Source organism: Diplotaxodon limnothrissa, linkage group LG16 (assembly GCF_057381915.1).
Source record: "Diplotaxodon limnothrissa isolate DT_005_m linkage group LG16, D_limnothrissa_male_GT1.1, whole genome shotgun sequence".
In the NCBI taxonomy this organism is placed as follows: Eukaryota; Metazoa; Chordata; class Actinopteri; order Cichliformes; family Cichlidae; genus Diplotaxodon; species Diplotaxodon limnothrissa.
In genome coordinates this window covers 11,119,487-11,139,751 of record NC_140611.1, presented here as the reverse complement: position 1 = coordinate 11,139,751, position 20,265 = coordinate 11,119,487, and the positions used below count along the sequence as shown (strand labels likewise).

General features: G+C 41.0%; 2 protein-coding genes and 1 pseudogene across 2 annotated transcripts; all 3 read right to left on the bottom strand.

The window, feature by feature from the left end:
- Window positions 1-6,357: 6,357 nt before the first annotated feature.
- Window positions 6,358-11,365, bottom strand: LOC146615789 (uncharacterized; annotated as a pseudogene).
- Window positions 11,366-15,429: 4,064 nt separating this feature from the next.
- LOC146615788 (E3 SUMO-protein ligase ZBED1-like) lies at window positions 15,430-16,093 on the bottom strand. Its single transcript, XM_085374258.1, is given in 2 exon segments — window positions 15,430-15,736; window positions 15,738-16,093. Coding segments are annotated over 2 exon segments (645 nt in total). The 5' UTR covers window positions 16,076-16,093.
- Window positions 16,094-16,144: 51 nt separating this feature from the next.
- Window positions 16,145-17,133, bottom strand: LOC146615787 (E3 SUMO-protein ligase ZBED1-like; the record flags this gene model as incomplete). Its single annotated transcript, XM_085374257.1, has 2 exons — window positions 17,040-17,133; window positions 16,145-16,713 (listed from the first exon to the last, which is right to left on the bottom strand). Coding segments are annotated over exons 1-2 (615 nt in total), but the record flags the coding sequence as incomplete, so codon positions are not given.
- Window positions 17,134-20,265: the final 3,132 nt, after the last annotated feature.

The following is a 20,265-nucleotide window of genomic DNA, read 5'->3' as shown; positions in this document are numbered from 1 at the left end:
CAACAGGGTAGATGTACTTAAAATGAGGCTTCAGTTTAGGCAAAATAAAGGCAAATATTACAAACTACACAAAAGGTAGCCGCTAAACCATTTAAGTTTCAAAATAGAACAAACAAAACAGACTACTAGATTGTCAGTTCCACTTAGAAACAAAATATTAATTCTAAAAATAAATCTTAGTTTATTTTACAGAAGAAGAGACAAAATTGACTAACTTATTTAATATTGCTTTGGAAGCGCTGTCTGAGAGAAATGTTTATGTCCAAGGAGTTGGAAACAAGGATCCATTACCTTAATTAGCTGCTTGAATCCTTCATTTTTGACCGTGTTTATTGGTAGCATGTCTTTAGCAAGACAGTAAGCTATGGCATTCGTTATGTTGCTATGTCTCTTAGCTTTTTTGTCATATGGTAAGACGCTGGAGAAAGCAGACTCAATTGACTGTTGCTGCTTCGCAGGGATTCCCCTAGTTGTTTTCGATGACAAATGACAGACGATGACAGACTTGGGAACATGCTTTCGGCACAATTTACAGTGCGCGTTACTGTTTTTTGTCAGACTTCAAATAGCCGAAATACCTCCACACTACGGAACTTCTCTGGCCTTTCCTTTCGACAATCTCTCCTGCATTGGAACCGTCATCTGTGTTGTCTTCGGTAACCTGGTCACCCAAGCTCTCGGTTGATTTTTCTCTAGTCATTTCCTCGATTACCCAGCCGCATGGCAGCTGGCTGCTTCCCAAACAAATACACATGTGCGGCTTGGCACTTGAGCTGTACGTAACAAGTTACGTGACGTGACGCTGCGGCTGTGATTGGTTTGGCTCTGTGCAGCTTAATTTGTATTGGTCTATCGCAATAGTTTCATTTTTATATCGAGAAAAAGTTATTTCACGCTGGGAAGAGGGGGGAGGGGCGGTAATTACACTCGCAGTAGCACAGGAACAGAGTGGGAGGGAGAGAGAGAGATTGAGAGCCAGGGACAACAACGTCACATTAGAAAGGTATAGTAATCATCCACATCCAATAAAGGATTCAGAAAGTTTATTCATGCAGGCCCATATGACAGAGAATGTGCATCTTCTTTTTGTTTTCATATTTTAATTTATATTTAATTGTTTTGTGGTTTGCAGTGTTTTGTGTTGTTTCGTTTTAAATTTGTTTAAAAGGAAAAAGCTGAAAATTTAAATAGTTAAAAAGTTGAACTGTGACTAGTTGGTTTTGCATTATATTATTTGTCACATTTTATGTGGAGTGAATAAATAAAAGTATATTTACAGTGGCCCCTAGAGACAAAGCACGTATAAACTTCAAAACACGTAAAAACTCCAAAACATGTACAAAACACAACAGAAGTGCTCCAGGATGCTAGGGGCAATGTTGAGCTTTTGTTACCTAGTGGCTCTACACGAGCCAGCAAGTACCAACGACTGGATTTGGTGTGTGGTAGTAACAGGTAAATGAACATTTTTTTAAATTATTTGAATATATATGAGTGCTTGTGTATAAATACACAAACAATACACATATGCTTTCAATTGTGTCATTTAAGTGATCTAGGTAGCTGTTTTGGAAGTTCAGTTAATGCTAGAAATGTGTTTTGGAGTTTGTACGCGTTTTGCACCTTTTGTCCACATGTAAACGGCGTTTTTGGTCACTGAAAACGGAGATTTCTAAACACGCCTGCCAGGGTGGATATTTTCGAAAACTCAGTTTTTTGCATTTACGTGTAGACGAGAAAAAATGCAGCGTCAAAGGTGTGCGCCTTTTTTGATGTCACACTGTGCGCCACGTTATTGTTTCGGTGAAATGAATTTCTACGATACTTTTACTGTTAATTTTACTCTCTGCAGTGTTTAAATGCATACATATACACATACGGTTACTAGGGGTGCAACGATACTCGTATCGATATTGAACCGATCGATAGAGTGCTTTCGGTTCGTTACGCATATGTATCGAACAATACAAAATTTTTCATTTATTTTATCAATTTTCCTTCTGACGATGCTGTCTGTGTTGAGTGCTCAGTGGATCTGCGCTCGACGGTGCAACCTAGGCGGAGTAGTCGAACCCAAATTCACTGAGCGCAGGGCAAGCTAGCAAGACAGATGTTAAGCTCTCCTTGCAACATGGCAAATTGAACCTCCCCCACCCTCATTCAGATGTGGCATTTAGAACTATTTTGGTTTTCATGTGACGTATGACCCTGAAGGTAAGCGCGTCATGGACAAAAGTAAAACAGTATGTTGGATGTGCCACGCAATGCTCAATTACATTGGTGGGAACTAGTGCGTTAGCGCAGTTAGCTCATTAACGTGTTGGCCGTCCAGCCCCACGCACGGGGCGATCCGCGGTAGCTCGTTAATGGAGATTTGCCGTGTTGTGGCATTAACGTCATTTCAACGCAGGGCTCTAGAGTGCAACCAATTTGGTCGCAAATGCGACCAAATTTTTCAGTGGTGCGACTAAAAAAAATATTTGGTTGCACCCGTGCGACCAACTGTTCGGGTAGCAAAAAAAAATAAAAAAATCTGCAACCTTCCCTGTGGTCAACAACAGACACACATTTTGCCCCTATCGTGGACTAAACCAATCAGAGATAGTCAGGGGCGGGACCTCTCTGATTGGCCGTGGTCCAGTGGAAAGTGCAGGTGGAAGTGGGAGGTGAGTAGCTTGAATAAAGCCATATCAATTCATTAAATCCTGAATCGACTTTTAAATATAACTGTGTTTTGCCAGAAACGCCAGATTCTCAGATTAAAGCTCACAAAACCAGTTCAACAACAACCAAACAGCAAATGAGAACAGGTACACGGACTCCACACAAAGACGTAAACACAGAACAGACCCGACGCATCAGAATTAACTTTGTCTTTTTCGGCTTTCTCACCTGATGGCCCGTAGACGGACACGCTGTCGGAGCTTAGCGAATCCGATGCGTCCGGTCCGCGCTGTGATTAGGTCTTTTTGCGCTGATTCCGAGCTGAATTTTGCTGTTTTGCTTCCACGACTATTAAAATCGCACTTCATGCACAGCTAGCTCTCTCTCTCTCTATCTCTCTCTGTACTTCAAGAACAGTTTCCCGTCTCCAATCTCTGTTTTCTGTGTTATTCATTCGCTTATTACCCACCAGTCTACCGTTGTTTACAGCGCTGTGGCTGCTGTCTTTTTCTTTTCTTTTTCTTTTTTTCACTTAAATGACCTCGGACAAGAAAGCCTATTTTTTCTGTTGTTCAATACTGAAGAAATTTTAACTTTATATGCAGAACATTGTAGAATATTTTTAAGGTTATCTGCTAGAAAAAGCCAGACCAGGAAAATCTCCTTCATGTTTTTCTGTGTTTTATTCTCAGTTACTTTCACACAAAGGCATCTGCTGTGATGTTCACAATTCTGAGGAAGTCAGTACTGATAAATGATCAGAATTATAATATTTCTGACTGTCTGAGGCTAAGTTGAATCGAATCGGAACTTTGAAAACCGGAATCGAATGGATTATAGAAATCAGTGATGATACCCAGCCCTAGTGAGCAGCCTAGGCACGACAGATGTGGATGTAGCTGTAATAGGAAAAGAACTATTGCTAACTTTTCTGTTAAGTTAAGACCTGATCCTTCTGAAATTCATAGCCAGTGCTCTGACACGGTGTCATCAATCTTTGAACGCTGAAAAAGCACAGTGTATCCAGAAAAACACATTATATTATATAAATTATTATAAAATTTGTGTGCGCCTAACTTTTGTGCCGGTACAGCTAACTTTTTAAAGTTAGACGTACTGGTACGCCCATGGCGTTAGTCTAGAGCCCTGCAACGAGATTTACGCTGACAGCACTAGTGGGAACACAACGAATATGACTGCACATTTACGCCGACATCATCCTAGTGCAAAGACAAGTGGAAGCAGGCAAAAACAACAAGCACGCATGCTACAAACTTTACCCGAGTCATTTAGACAGCTGTTAGCACATGATTCTCCTTATGGGGACCGTTATAGTATAGCTTTTATTTTGGAAAGAGCCATTTCTCTGTAATAAACTCTCTTTTCCAAAGATGAGTGATTTGTCGATCAGATAGATTTATTATTTTATCCCTTTGTTGTTTCAGCAACATTAAGTTTAAAAACTGTATGTTTGAGTTAAAATATATATTTATAATTTTAATAGATGACAAATTAAAAAAGCATGAACATTTTTTGTATCGAAAAAATATCGAACCGTGACACCAAAGTATCGAACCGAACCGTTAATTTTGTGTATCGTTGCACCCCTAACAGTTACTGTCCCTCCACACATACGACTCGGTTCTGCTTCTAGCAGCGTTTTCCTTCATTTCTGCGTTTACGTGTGGACGGGATTATTTTTTAAAACAAAAACGGAAAACCTCAGTTTTCAAAATTACCTGTGTACGTGTGGACGTAGCCTTATTGCGACACTTGATTGTTCTCTCATTTTAGTTTTAGTAATATTTTTAAGTGGCTGTACAAAATGGAAAAAAAAAAAACGGCAGGTATATTGGCTGCATTTTCAGATAAATAGTTGTATATGTATATGCTTACAAAATGTACATTTTATATTTGCATTTCAAGTTATAAAAATTGACTCAACATGTCTGTGGGGGGTTTTTTACAGTAAAAAACAGTACAAGTTCTGGAGGGACAGAAAAAAAACAACTAAATTCAGTTGAGCTGAAAAGAATGATACCAAACCAGGCAAGGGGGAAAAAAATAAAATGAAACAATTTGAGGGTGAAATACAAATGTAAACTCAAAAGGAGTCAAAAATGGCCGGTTGTATTTCAGACCTCGGTGGGTTAATCCAACAAATCATGAAAAATTAGGTTTAAATTTTTGTTCATGACAGTGCAGATTTCTGACATTTTGTGTAATTTAAGCATGTAACAATGTGATTATTTTCTAACAAAAAACAGTGTGAAACTTAAGTTAGACTTGTGTTTGTAAATGAACCGCCCCATGTTGTGTAGCTTTCTGGATTTTATACTTATTGGGCTACACATTTATTTATTATACAGGCTATACAGTACATAAAATCAAAACTCACATGTTTTATGTAACTAAAGTGTTTAATTATGTAGGCTACAGACAATAATTATGTTATAGACTATATTTATATGAAAAACGTGTATACTTACGTGAATTATTTTAACCATATGTAACCACCTGCATATGTGTTTGGAAAAAAAAAAGGCTTTGATTTTGCCACCCCATTTGATTTCTATGCCACCCTAAGAAAATTTCTCTAGATCCACCCCGTAGCCACGGTCTTTATCAGTATCCATGTCCTGCTGATGCTGTGACTCCATTCACGCAGTCACAGCATAACTGACACCCAATCACCTGATTGGTTGTCGTGGCGCGACTTGATGCTGGAGTCCAGATTTTTCCAACTTGAGTGGCAGATGCAATAAGCACGAATGCACAAAATAAAATGCAGCGCGTATTTTACTTTGCGCTTCAAACGCATCATTCGCGCTAATTGTTTGTGCAAATCGGGCAGAAAAGCATTTTCGCCACGCAAATCTGCTTCTGATTTGGCATGGGACCCACAGTCGCACTTCATCATCCTTCTTTATCGACGTTACATGCAAACCTGACTCTTTGGTCTTCTATTGCGTTCTGTGTGTATGCACCGTTATACTAGTAGTAATATAGAATCCACTTTCTCCAGTTTGCATATTTCTGAAAAACCTCTTAGTGGCGTGGCAGCCGTCGATTGAGCCAGCCCTGCAAACCCGTGGATGGACCATGCAGTGGGAGGAAGCGTCCTAAAACACTCTTTGCAGACCACCCTGTGTGATTCTCCACTCTCCAACCAGAAAAGACAAACCGCGGGTCTTAGTCGCAGCACCCCATCCACGTCTGATCTTGCTTCGGCAGATCCAGCAACACTGCCAGAGACTTTCTGTTTGTGTGATCTATCAAACTATATTAAAAAACGGTCCAGGAACAGGTCACTTAGGTTAATCCTGTGTGAAAAATTGTAAATATTTGTATATTTTTGTTCCTTTTTTAACTAATACTCATGTTTTAGAAATATTGTTTTATTTTTATTTACCTTTAATAAATATAATTTTAAAACTGTTTGATTAATGTTCATACATGTTAAAAACAACTGTAAATGAAATGAGTTCAGTGAAAATTGTTTTCATCAATTTATTCATAATAAAAAACACATAGAATAACACAACAAATAGAAAAAAGTAAGAAATGTATTCAAATAAAAAAAAATATCTGAAGGCACAACCGATTTGGGAACAAACTTTCATTAATCAAAAACTTTCAGAATGAAACAACAAACAGAACAAAGTAAGAATATTATTTGAATATATTTGTAACTTATTTAGGAACCAATCTTTCTAGTATAGAAAAAAGTCTGTCCATCCTGTCCCTGCTCTCCTGTTCTCTCCTCTCCTCAGCCTCCCTTTGGTATCTCATGTCCTCTCATCCCCCCTATCCCTTCACCTCTTCCTCACTGTTGTGGATGGCTGATCTTCTTCCTCATCTGTCTCTTCTTCCCCCTATTTTTTGTCACCCACTGCTGTACTTGGCCCTGGATTGTCCTCAGGGAGAAAGGAAATTAGGACAGGAGGCCTAATGGAAGGCCTCTGCCCTGTCACCTCATCCATGAGGCCAAACCAGAGCCAAGTAGCAGCAGTGGGCTTCCCACTGACTCCCTCTCCTGACCCTGGATACTTGCAATCCTAAAGGCTGAGGAAATCAGAAATGACAGACAAATAAAAACAACACAACTTTTAGTAAATGTACATTTTAATGTACATTATTAAATTTTGTTCTTAAAAATCTTCTTGACAACACACATACTTTGTATCTTTTCTTTAAGTTGTCCTATTTCTTTTTGGCCTGCAAGGGGGTGACTTTCCCCTGCAGGCCCATCTTCTCGAGAATTGTCCTGATCGCACAAAAAAAATAAGAGAAGAGAGAAAACCATGACAACTATGATAATCCCTAAATCCAAAAGTTTTCACAGCAGAGCACAAGAGGAATACCGTCTGGACATCACAGGTTCTGTACAGAATGAGGGTTATTGAAACCGTACTAAGATGAATATGATGTGTAAATTGATTTATTCTTGTACCTCCATCCCACAATGCCTGAATTTTTTACCCCGGTGAATAGGTGATCGTTTTCTCCTCTAATTTTTATGAAGTCCACTGTTTGCTTTTTGGTTCCTATAAAAATATCACAAAAAAGCTAATTGCGAAAAATCAAAATTAGCTGTATGTAAGCGGCAATGAAAAACCGCAGGACCCACAAGCTAGTTTTCGGTCACTTTTTACGAAGATTGTTTAAATAAATAATACAAGTCTATGCAAATTCATAAACCTACCAACATAACCGCTATAAAAATTTAACTTTATCTTCTATTTGTGCCGCCATCATTACATGAAAAGTTCCACATTGAATTCTGGGCCGGCTAGCTATCCAGCTGGTGGATAACGGATGTCTCTGAAGACGTCGGAGCACTTTTGCAAATATGTGATATCTTGATAAACCGAGCAGATATTTGAAGTTTACACACCCACATTCTCGCCTGAAAATATGTTAAGAATGTATTTTGTGACCCAGAAAGATTAATAAGAGTAATATTAAAACTTAGTAGTGGCCGCCATTGCCGGAAACTGGAGTTGGCCAGGCCGCGCTATGAATTCTGGGATATGGTGGGCCACGAAGGACACACCCGACCCATCCTCGAAATTCAGAGAAAAGGAGGACGCATTTGTTGGCTGCATTCAGAGGAGTCTACAAATTTGGACAGCCTTTGGTGCGTCGCTGTGATGTAATCGGTCTACAAATGCAGCCTCAGGAGGATGCAGCCCATGAATTTCGACACCCCCACTGTTTCTAGTTTTGCTTCCCATTGGTCTCGTCACGTCTGACTTCTCCCAGCTGTGCTCTCCTCCTGTGTCTCATTCCCCTCGTTATTCCCCAGTGAATTTAAGCCCTGTGTTTCTCTGCGTCAGTGTTGTGTCTTCCCTTATGCTGTGTCTTTCCTTGTGTGCCTCTTGGTGAAGTTTAATGCTGTTTTGAACTGTTTGGCATGGGTGGCCCAGGCAAGGAGGACTGAGCCACCCTTCTAAAAACCCTCGCAGCTTGGTTTGCTCAATCATTAGCTTCGCCATTAGCCGCCCAGCCTGTAGCCCAGTTAGCCGCCCGGCCTTCTGTTCAATTGCCCTTAGCAGCCCAGCCATTAGCTCTACTACCAGCAGCTCAGTCTCTAGCGCAGTCATTTACTCAACCACCAACTCCACTTTCACCACAACCGTCACTACAATCACTAGCTCAGGCTCCTGCTCAGTTGTCAGTTCAGTCAGCTGCCCAGCTAACCTCAGTTCAGTCACCTGCGTCTCCCGCAGCTCAGCTTCCCCTAGCTCAGTCTCCAGTGTCTCCTGCTCAGCAATCAACTCCACCACTAGCTCCATTTTCACCTCAACCATCACTTCAGCCACGAACTCAACTTGCTATTCAGCCACCTGTGTTGTCATTAGTCCAGTCTGCTAATCAGTGTGCAGCTTGACCTCTAGTTCGGCTGCCTGTGCAGTCCATCGCTCACCTACCTGTTAAGTTCCTAGCTCAGTTTCCTGCGCCACCAATAGCTCATTCATTAGTTCAGTCTCCTACAGCTCTGTCGCCCTTACTTTAGTCCCCAGTTGCTCTGTCGCCAATCTACAGGGAGTGCAGAATTTATTAGGCAAGTTGTATTTTTGAGGAATAATTTTATTATTGAACAACCATGTGCTCAATGAACCCAAAAAACTCATTAATATCAAAGCTGAATGTTTTTGGAAGTAGTTTTTAGTTTGTTTTTAGTTTTAGCTATTTTAGGGGGATATCTGTGTGTGCAGGTGACTATTACTGTGCATAATTATTAGGCAACTTAACAAAAACCAAATATATACCCATTTCAATTATTTATTTTTACCAGTGAAACCAATATAACATCTCCACATTCACAAATATACATTTCTGACATTCAAAAACAAAACAAAAACAAATCAGCGACCAATATAGCCACCTTTCTTTGCAAGGACACTCAAAAGCCTGCCATCCATGGATTCTGTCAGTGTTTTGATCTGTTCACCATCAACATTGCGTGCAGCAGCAACCACAGCCTCCCAGACACTGTTCAGAGAGGTGTACTGTTTTCCCTCCTTGTAAATCTCACATTTGATGATGGACCACAGGTTCTCAATGGGGTTCAGATCAGGTGAACAAGGTGGCCATGTCATTAGCTTTTCTTCTTTTATACCCTTTCTTGCCAGCCACGCTGTGGAGTACTTGGACGCGTGTGATGGAGCATTGTCCTGCATGAAAATCATGTTTTTCTTGAAGGATGCAGACTTCTTCCTGTACCACTGCTTGAAGAAGGTGTCTTCCAGAAACTGGCAGTAGGACTGGGAGTTGAGCTTGACTCCATCCTCAACCCGAAAAGGCCCCACAAGCTCATCTTTGATGATACCAGCCCAAACCAGTACTCCACCTTTTGTTTCAGCAGCCTGTCTCCCCTGGAGGCTCCGAGGGGCCCGTCCAGCCATCTCCTGCACCCGCTGGAGGGTCCAAGGGGCCCGCATTTTTATTATATCTTCTGTGAAAGGAAGAAGCTGTGGTGTGTTCCATTTCCCTTCACTCAGAGTTCGCAACACACGTGATGAAATGCACACATCCCACTTCTTTTCCAGTAGACTTCTCGTCCTTTTTATGTTTTCAAGAAACTGGTCATCAACATGCTCCGACATCTGTGTCTCACACTCCAAAATATCAGCAATCTTTTTCAAGCTATGACCTAGTTTGAGAGCCAAAGACTGAATTTTGTGTTTGTGTCATTATCAAAACCAAACACCTTTTTTACCATTTCCACAACCACATTGAAGTTGGAGTGTTTATAAAAAAAAAACCCGCCTCCATTCTTTGAATTTTACCCCCTTTTCTTGAATCTCGAACCAGTCTTCCCATCTCTCTCAATTTCTGTCTAATGTATTCATGTTTGGACTTTTCGTGGCCATACTTAGCTTACAGCTGCTCTCAAAGCTCTATGATTTTTTTTTCTCCTCATTTATAACTTGTGAGATCTCTTCCTGATCCATCACATTTAGTAGTTCCCAAATTTTATGGCTCACACCTTCTGGTGCAGGCTGTGCGAAGGCACAGACTGAATTCGACTTCTGCCTGGCTTCTGTTTACTGCACTTTTGTGAGAGTCTGCATAGTAACACATGTCTCCATAATACTTTTCTTTTGAGCAATGCCTCACAGTTAATACAGTGCATATAGTCAAACGCATTCTCTGGTTTGGAAGCCTGCTCACTTGGGATCAGGGTATCACTTCCTTATTTAAGGACCTCATTATTATGAGCATGATCTCCTTTATTTCTGATGAGGCCAAAATGTAGTTTTCTTTGTCTTGATGTCAAAGGGTAGCTTATTGCTTTTGCAACCACTGTTTCAGAACTGTGTTTCCACAACAAGTGCCTTGCCATTTTGTGGCAACTAATCGTACAATAAAGACAATGCTTCTTACTGTAAATTCACCATCCTCCTTTTTCTGCAGCTTCATGGCAGACACCTTGCCTGTGTTAGTTTCCTCCTCATTCTCTGTACTCCTGGAATCTTTGTCTGAGCAAGTAATTGTCTGTTTGGCTCTTTTGGAAGTCCTTAGACCTTTTTTTTTTTTCCATTGGGGCCTGAGCAGGAACATCAACAGATCCTTCAGAACTGCTTTCCTCCATCAGCTCCTGTGGTGGGACAAATTCATTGTCAGTCAATTCGACGCAGCTTAAAGGATCTCAGATTAATTCAACACCTTGGATAGCTGGTCAAGGTAGTCTTGTGGCATATACAATAAAAAAAAAAAACCCACATTGTTCCAATTTTTTGCAGTAGTTTAGGTATAAACAATTAACAGGACCAAGGCTCAAGCTTGTGCAACAGTGGTAATTAAAAAAATATCTTGGAAAATCAAAATCAAATTAAACATGTTTTTTTTTCACAACTTGAAACAATAGCATTTCTAGAAGTCCACAGAGATGACTCAAATGTAAGACATGTTCAAACTAAGTTAGTTTTCCACTCAAACCGAGGCCAACAATTATTTAACCTTGTATTCTAAATGTTAAACTTTAAAGCATAAAAAAACAAGGATGTTCAAGTACCAATTTAGCATTAACAGTATTTCATGGATTAAGCATTATATCTAAGAAAAGTAAAGATAATCCTGGTGTTGTGTAGATGTCATAAAGCAAACTTGCATAGACGCTGTCTGTTCTCATCAGCGGGGGAACCTCAGGATCTTCCAGCACAGGAGGCGGTTCTTCTCTGGTAACTGCCATTACATTGCTGTCAGAATCTTGTTGTGTTCCAGCAGTAAGAAAAAACAAAACAGGTCAGAAAAAATAAGCCTTTAATAACTTCATATTAGTTTAAAAATGTACTTTCTACTTAAAGTCTGTTACAGGCTTACTGTTTGATTTGCAATGTTACGCCCTAGCTGGGCCTCCTGAAACTGCCCTTGTGTGGGCGTGGCGTTTTTCTCCACCTCCTCCTCTCTTGCTCCACCCCTCTGTCTCTCTCTTGCTCTTCTCTCTCCGGGACACAGCTGCTGCTCATTGGCCTCATTTACCACCTGGGCCCAGTCAGCAATCACCTCTCTGAGGTTATATAAGCTGGGGATGGGCTGGATGTGGCAGGGTGGCTTTTTCTGGTATCTCCATGTTGAATGCTAGGTGTGTGAGTGCCCTGCCTACGGTGTGGAGTGGTAGGAGCAGGTGGGAGAGGTAGTGATGGCCGTGATGGCCAAATTAAGCTTTCTGAAGCACTGAAGCTTGTATTGAAAAACGGTTCATTACTCGAAGCTTTTCAACACAGTCCTCCCCGGTGACATCTGGTGGCGAAAATTATGAAGAGCAGCTTGAATCTGCAAAATAAAACGGACTGCTTAGTTATCACTGCTCATTCCACAGGGTGGAGTTCTCTCTGATATTTTGCCACCGTTGCGTTGCTTTGAACATGTAATTGTTTTGTTTTTTTTCTCGATTGGGGGGCTGAAAAAAATGTAATGCTTATTTGCATTTTGATCAATAAACTTTCCCTATTTAAACATGCACTATGGTGTGGCCTTTCTTTGCTCATGACTCCTTGATGTTGGTAAATACAATAAGTGAGCAATATATATAATATACATATGATAATGCACAGCACATGATGGAGTATGCTCCTGCTGTGAAGTCCTGCCTCCATTTACTTGTGCATTTAATCACTGGACAGCTGGTCAGGTTCATACAAACTATTAGATTAGGCCAATTGTCCTATACATATTTTTGACCTAGGGGTAGGATTGATTGTGAACTGGAAAGGGGAAATGCTTAGGGGGTTGAGTACGGCTGCATCGTCACTGATTTGTAGAATCATTTTGATTCGATACAGGATCCGATTCAATTTGATTGGAATCTGGAAAGTTTTGCCTCAGACAGTCAGAAATATTACAATTCTGATCATTTATCAGTATATATCCATAATTTCGTATCTATTAAAAGAAAGCTGACACTTGTGAGACTTAGAGATGTAAACAGAGATTTATGAAAGCTGCAGAAGCCAGCGGGGGAAAAAAAAAGAGGTAAACACAGGGCGGACCCGCCGACACATCAAAATCTGATTCTGATTCTGTTTGGTGTTTGACGACATTTTGAGGTTTAACCTGAGATGCTGGCGTTTCAGGCATAATAACGTTTAATTTACAAATCGACGCAGGATTTTAATGAATCAATATCACTTTATTCAGTTTAGTATGGATTGTAATCAGAAAAGTGATAATCAAAACCCACCCCTAATCATGAACTTGCAAAGTAAAAACATGATCTATGTAAGGTAGCCCTTTTGTTATTTTCATTTAAAAAGAGGATTAGTTTTACTGTGCACTGGCCGAGTCTGTTTCTTTTCTTAGAAATAGTTTCTCCTGCCCTAGAGAAAATCCTCTCGCATGGAACAGAAGAGGCTGTGGAGTGCCGGAACTGCTTCCTGCAGACTATCACCTGAAAACAATAAACAAAATGATTTTCTAAAATGTGTAGCAATGTAATTGAATCTAACGTATAGTGTCAAATACATTTTTTTTTTTTTTTAGTCTTTATTAGCTTTAATTCACATGGAAGTGTTTTTAAAGTCATATGCTGTAATGATATTTACATTATGGTAACATGATTTTGGACGTTTCAAGTTTTTCACTTCGGCAGATAAAATAAATTGAGCAAAATCAACTCAAAATCCAGCGAATGATTCACTTTCCTATAAACCAGCGGTCACCAACCCCCGGGCCTCAGACCGGTATCGGTCCGTGAGTCGTTTGGTACCGGGCCGCGAGAGTTGAGGCTCAAGTGTGAAATGTATGGTTTTCAGGGTTTTTAACGGTTTTCAGCGTTATTTTGTTATCGTTTTTATCGTTAACTCTGTTTTTCTGGGTCTTTTCACGTGTGTTATGAATAAATCTTCTTTTTTTCGGTACCGGTACTAGTTTTATTTTGTTGTATTTATCCGCGACTCCTTAAAGGCCGTGAAAAAGGTCCGTGAAAATATTGTCGGGCATTACATCAAATGTGAATATTCAAATGTAAGTGATACTAAACATATCTAATGAAATGTATATTTTGACAAACAGATTTTAGTTTTGTTAAAAAACTTCTTGTAGTCACATATCTCCAATAACAGAATTGAAACTTTGGGATATTAAAACATATTCTTACTGTTGAGACATTTTTTTTTATTCTTGTCCCGTTTGGATCTATAGCCATCAGAATTGTTGTCTTAAGGCCAAGAAAGATGCCAAGCGGATTTATTTTACCAAGTGGATCATCGTGGCCTTGCCATATTGGTCCATTTGACTGACCTTGATTATAATTATGAACTTATTTTATTTTCAGTTGCTACAAACAGGACAGACATGACTGTGGGATAGGACAGGGGGAAAGAATGAAAGAAAGAGAGGGAGAGAAAGAAAGAAAACCAAAGGGGAAAAGAGACGGTGAGAAGGGGGGGAAGAGAGAAAAACACAAACAAACAAAAAAAAAAACAACTCCTGGGTCACCTGTATGGAGAAAAAAAAAACAGAGGGGAAAGCAAACAACAAAGAGCAACATAATAAGAAAAAAAAGCACCATCACAATAAACTAGCTAGCAGTGATATCAATAGTTACTAAATAATAAACGATATTGTGCAGCACGCAAGATAGACAGCGCACAGTGTGCTTTGAGGCAGCAGCCAAGAAAGCTGTAGTCCGCGTCTGTGAATACCCATGTGTACACCTGTGTGCATACCTGTGTGGATCAGCATGCTTGCATTCCAAAGGTTTCTCCATGTAATGATCTGCTAGGGAGTGTGGGGAGCCACAGCCCTGTCCTCTATGGTATCAAGCAGGTATGGAGGAGATCAAAACTCCAGACATCCAGAGGCCCCCAGAGCACAAGAGACCAAGGAAGACCCACAGAGGGGCAGCTGCGCCACTGTCCCAGTAAGAGCTAAGGAGAGTCCCAGATGAGGGCTCATTCAGAAGCCAGGGGGAGTTGCAGTGACGTGCCCGTGAGCTCCGCCGGCAGCCAGCTGTGCCTGAGTGACCGAGCCCCAGGCCGAGAGGCCGGGGGCACCCCACCTCCGAAGTGGCCCGAGCAAGCCCCAATAAGCGGCCGCCAAGGAGTGAGCCGGCGTGTACCCGGACGCCCACCCCCAGATACAAAGAACCACCAACGCACCGACACCTGAGGGAGTCCGCCACCGGCAGGGGAAGTGGTGGTGGGGGGAGATAGGCCTCCAAACCTTGGAGGGCCTGAGATGTCCCCAGAGAGGTGGCGTCTGATACCCAACCTGACATATAGACACAGACATACAGGCACACACAGATACAAACATCCATTCCCACCCTCATGCTCTCATATGCACTTCACACTCAACCGACGTGGAGACAGACATAAAGAGACGCTGTATACACGATCACACTCCCCAAGCGTACTCTACGAACCGGGTCTAGGTACCCTTGCCCCTGGAGGGGGGAACTGCACCCAGACCCAGGTGGTGTTACCCTTTTCCCTGCGGTGGGGAGAGGCAGACCGCCCCGACTCCGCAGCAGCAGGGAGGCCCCACACCCCAGACCGCAGTCGGACGGCCAACTCCTCCTAGCCCCCCCGCTCCAGCAGGCCGCAGAGAACGGGGGTGAGAGAAGACTCCAAACCTCCCTCCACCCGCTCATTGTAGTGTTGATGCATGTGTGTTCTAAGGTGCAATTAAAACCCAGGAGGGCATGGAGCTACCTGCCAGAGAGCAGCAGGTAAGCGCATAGTCCCTCCTGCTAGCCCTCAATGTCTACGTGTATTTAAAATTGAGACATTTTTAGAATAAGCTGGAACCCTTTCATTGTGTTATGGACTTCAGGTCAACAAAAGCCATACCTGACTGAGTTGCAGAACTGGTTGCTGGCTCTGGCTGTGACGAGGTAGATGGGACAGGAGGGACAGGCATTATCTGGTCTTTTTCATTTTCAATGATGGTGGCACATTCTGCAGTCAGACGTCTCACTGCAGCTTGAGCATTGGTCTGACTGCAAAACCCCACAGCCTTGAATCTTGGATCAAGCAGGGTAGCAATGGTCATGACACTCATTGTTTCCAAGTAAGACGAACATTCACCCAGCATTCTTGTGAGATTCATGCACAGCTGGCGGGCTTTGTCATCCAGAACTTTTTTTTTTAGCAATTGCTAAAATTGCTAAATACCGCAGCATGCAGACAAGTGGGATGACTTTGGACCCAGATACTCTCTGCTCTCCAGAAAGTTCAGTAGTGGCTGTGTAAAAAGGAGAAAGCACCTCCAGGCACTCTTTAACTGAGAGGTACTCCTCAGCAGTGACAGGTGTGAGATCTGTTCTCATTGAGACAAGGGCAGCACTAACTGTCTCTCTCTCCTCATACAGACGCTGCAGCATAGTGTATGTGCTGTTCCACCTGGTGTCAACCTCCTGAAGGAGCTTTAGATGTGATCTGCCCATCTGCTGCTGCATTTGGCAGAGCTTCTCCTTTGCTGTTGCGCTAGATCGGAAATAGCTTACCATTTTACAAGCCTTACCTCTGATCTCCTCAAGCCCAGGCGTGTTGTCAATTGATTTTCTCACAATGAGGTTCAGAGTATGTGCAATGCACTTTGTGTGGCGCACTTTCAATATTTTAGATGAGGAAATCATGTTTGGTGCTGCATCAGTGACGAGGCATCTGACTTTATTTTGGATGCCCCACTCCTCCATCAAAACCTTTTTCACCTCAGCAATATTTTCGGCTGTATTTGCCTTGGAGAAATGTCCCACTCCTAGCAATACTGTGGACAGTGTATCTTGTTCATTGACAAAATGACATGTCACAGCCAAGTAGGCATCCATATGAATGGATGTCCACATGTCACTGGTGAGACTGACAGCTGTAGCCTTCTCCACTTCTCTCTTTGCTTTCTCCTTTTCCTCTTTGAACTTTTCCGCCACCATTTCCTTTAGAGCCTTTCTGGTGGGGATTGTGTAAGTTGGGTCCAAGACACCAACAAACTGTCTGAAACCAGCATCGTCAACAATGGAAAAGGGCTGCGAGTCCTTCACGATCATGTTCACCAAAGCAGCATCGACCACCTTAGTGGGCTTTGTGTTCATGATCCCTTCAATACACACAAACATTTGAATATGAGGATAAAAATAGGCTTAACATGTTGTATAAGTTGATTAGGCTTTAATGCCATTATTCGCAGGTAGTTCAATAGTCATTATGTGTTGTGGGATCAAGTAAATGGGTCTCCCATCTTACCAATAGCCTGCGGACATTTCATAGGAAGCGGAAGAACCACTAACCAGTACATCCTCTCACCCAAAAAGTGAAGTCAAACGCAATTAGTGACATTTTGTGCTAGTGATGGGAGACATGAATGAATGACTGATTGACAGTTGATGTCCATACCATAAATGCTTGGATTCACTGTCATTGTACTCGTAGATGGGACCGCATCATGCTTAGCACGGAAATGCCTCAGCATTGATGAGGTGTTGTTGTTGTAGGCCAGCTGCTGGTCACAGACCAAGCACTGAACCTAAATAGTACATAAAGTAATTCTAGTCTTATTTATACACACTACCCCCCCCCCCCCCACACACACACACACACACACACACACACACACACACACACACACACACACACACACACACCCCCCCCCCCCGTTTTTACTACCTGGTGGGACCACCTGATTGAGAGGGTGCTGGTGGGATCCACCTTTTCTACGTGGTTTAGAAAATTTTAATTGCTAAATTCATGTAAATTTTTTGTAAAGAGGACAATCACTTAAAATATTAAAAACACTCACATGGAGAAAAACCCCCTGAATTTTGCTATTCCCGTGGGGACCCTCCTGTATTTTAAATGAGAAACTTTGTTTTTCACCAGAAATAATTAACATTTCCTACCATGTACAGCAGCTGTGCTGAAACTGTTAACTCAACCGCACTTAAACTTCTCAAACCAAACAACAATTGTCGTGTTTAAACTCTTTATTTATACACATGGCACCTCAATATTAGCAAATGGCAGAGTTTAATTTCAAAATAAAAGGCCAAGTGTTGAATTTATTCAAAATTTAAACAATGTAAAAACAGCCATGAACATTTTTTTTAACTGACCTTCAATGCAAAATGAAATGAAAAAGTTCTGCTGTACACAAATGCAAAGAAAACAATCAATTTTGTTTACACCAGGCCAGCTGTGTGTAAACTAAACAAGCTTTAACATGAAAAAAGGAACAAACAAAACAAACAGCCCACGAAATGTGCAGGTATGCATTTGACCCCAAAACTTAGTCTTTTAGCACTGTTGCGCTTCAGTGCTGTTATTTTGTTTTTAACATAATACTTCACCGCTTTCCATGTCCTATTTTCCAGTTCTTTTGGTGAAGCTTCAATGCATGAAACACAATCCGCCTTTCCAGGGACTTTCCCACTCTCTATGAAGCTTTTTAATGTTTTTTCTACGGCACGGGTCTCCACAGCTGACCAGCTTCTCTTCTGTGAAGCTCCTGAGAACACACAAAGGTATTAATAGGTCTGTAATCATTTTAATTGAAGGGGCACTCAAGTACACTGCACAACATTACAAGCAGTAAAATACAGAAAAACAGTGACACTGCTGTTATGTTTGTAGATTGAAAGCAAATATAAACCAATGAGTCTCAAGTGAGGATTTGAAAAGAGAATGTGAAGTGATATTTCTGATGTTAGTGATTTCCAGAGGACAGTGGTTAGACGGGTGTGAGGGACAGACAAGCAAATAGGAAACTCAACAAGTGAAAATACAACATGCCAGCAAGTGAAATAAAAAGTAACCCCCATTTATTTTTGCCACTTCAGAGGAGGTATCGTACTGCATGTAAATATCTCAAAAGTGACAAACGTCCCCATATGGCAGGGGTGTCAAACTCCAGTCCTCGAGGGCCAGTATCCTGTTTGTTTTCCAACGAGCCTGCCCTTGTAGCTTCTTATTGGCAAAGCACACCTGATCCAGGTAATCAGCAGCAGGTAGGGCAAGAATATCTCAAAAACAAGCAGGATACTGGCCCTCGAGGACTGGAGTTTGACACCTGTGCTGTATGGTGTTATACAAATGCTGGAGGAACAATGAAATCATTAAACAGATTTACAGTCCCCTGCAAAAAATTTGGACAGTTAGGCCTAGTTCTTCTTTTTGAGTCACCTAAAGAGGTTTGATTTCCTTTGGGTTTGACTTCAAAGATAAATATCAGACCGCAGATTTTCCTATCAGGATTTCAGGTTTTTACATCTATACCTGATGAACAATTTAAAAGATCAAAGTTTGTTTAAACCCACCCATTTTTCATGCAAGCAAACATATTGAACAGAAAGAATTAACATTGAATAAAGTAAATAACACGTAATAGTTCACTGCATAATAATTGATGTTGGCCCTGAGAAAAAACAACAACAAAAAAACATATTGGTGGATCTTTAGTTTAAACAAACAATATCATCTAAGTTGATTGTCTGAGCCAGATGTAAATAACTGGAAATAAAAGCTGGTAAATCTCTTGTCTGATTCTCATTTTTAAAGTTGAACCTACACTAAATATTTTTGTCCACCTAAAAACCAAACCCCCCCCCCCCCCCCCCCAAAAAAAAAAAAAACCAATATCGCCATAACTCTTGAGGTGCACATGTGTTGTAAAAATACCTTTCACAGGAGTATCATTGTCTGACTCCATCATCCATGGTGTGACCAAAGAGCCTGTTTTTAAAAATAAATAAATGAATGAATAAGAAACTTCTCTCCAGACAGCTTAGACATTGACTATGTCTGCACTACTAATATCTCAAGTTACATAAAGGTAAACAAAATGAAACCGAAATCTATAAAGTTAATTTTACAAAGAAATCTTTACATGTTAACACCGACTGCTAGACTGATCTAGCACAGTTGATAACTTTTTTCGTTTTTTTTTTTTGGTTTTTTTTTTTGTTTTTTTTTAATACTGGCGATGACTTTCCCACTGTAGTCATCAAATATGGCTGTCCAAGAACTTCTAATGCAGGGGTGTCAAACTCAAATACACAGTGGGCCAAAATTCAAAACTGGAACAAAGTTGCGGGCTAACATTAATATTTATTGAAATATATTTATTCCTCCAGATATAAGAATGAATCTTTTCTTATGGACTCAAACACGTTTTGCTGAAAAACTGAATATGGAACAAGCAAAGCTTAATACTAAACAATATATATATTAGCTGTATAATACCAGTAGGCCAGCTCTAATAGTAATTTGGTATGGCTTTGCGGGCCAAATGTAATTAGGTTGCGGGCCAAATTTCGCCCGCGGGCCAGAGTTTGACACCTATGTTCTAATGAGTCAAGTGGGAGCAATCTCAGTAAATGGATGAAAGAGCAAACAATTCAAATGTTAATTAGGTTTTGCAGAATGTGTGTGAGCCTCTAAATGCTGGATTTTGCTTGAAGATGCAGGTATTCTTAGACATCTAAAGATTCTGTGAGCTGAAAGGCTGTCACATATTTCTGGACGATATTGTTTACATTTTTCACTTACAAAATAAAAAAAACAAAAACAAACAAGAAACAAGAAACAAACTATATTATTAGCACAAAATAGCAGGCATTTTTGAGAAGCACTTAAAGTGTAGTATAAAGTTTGTGAA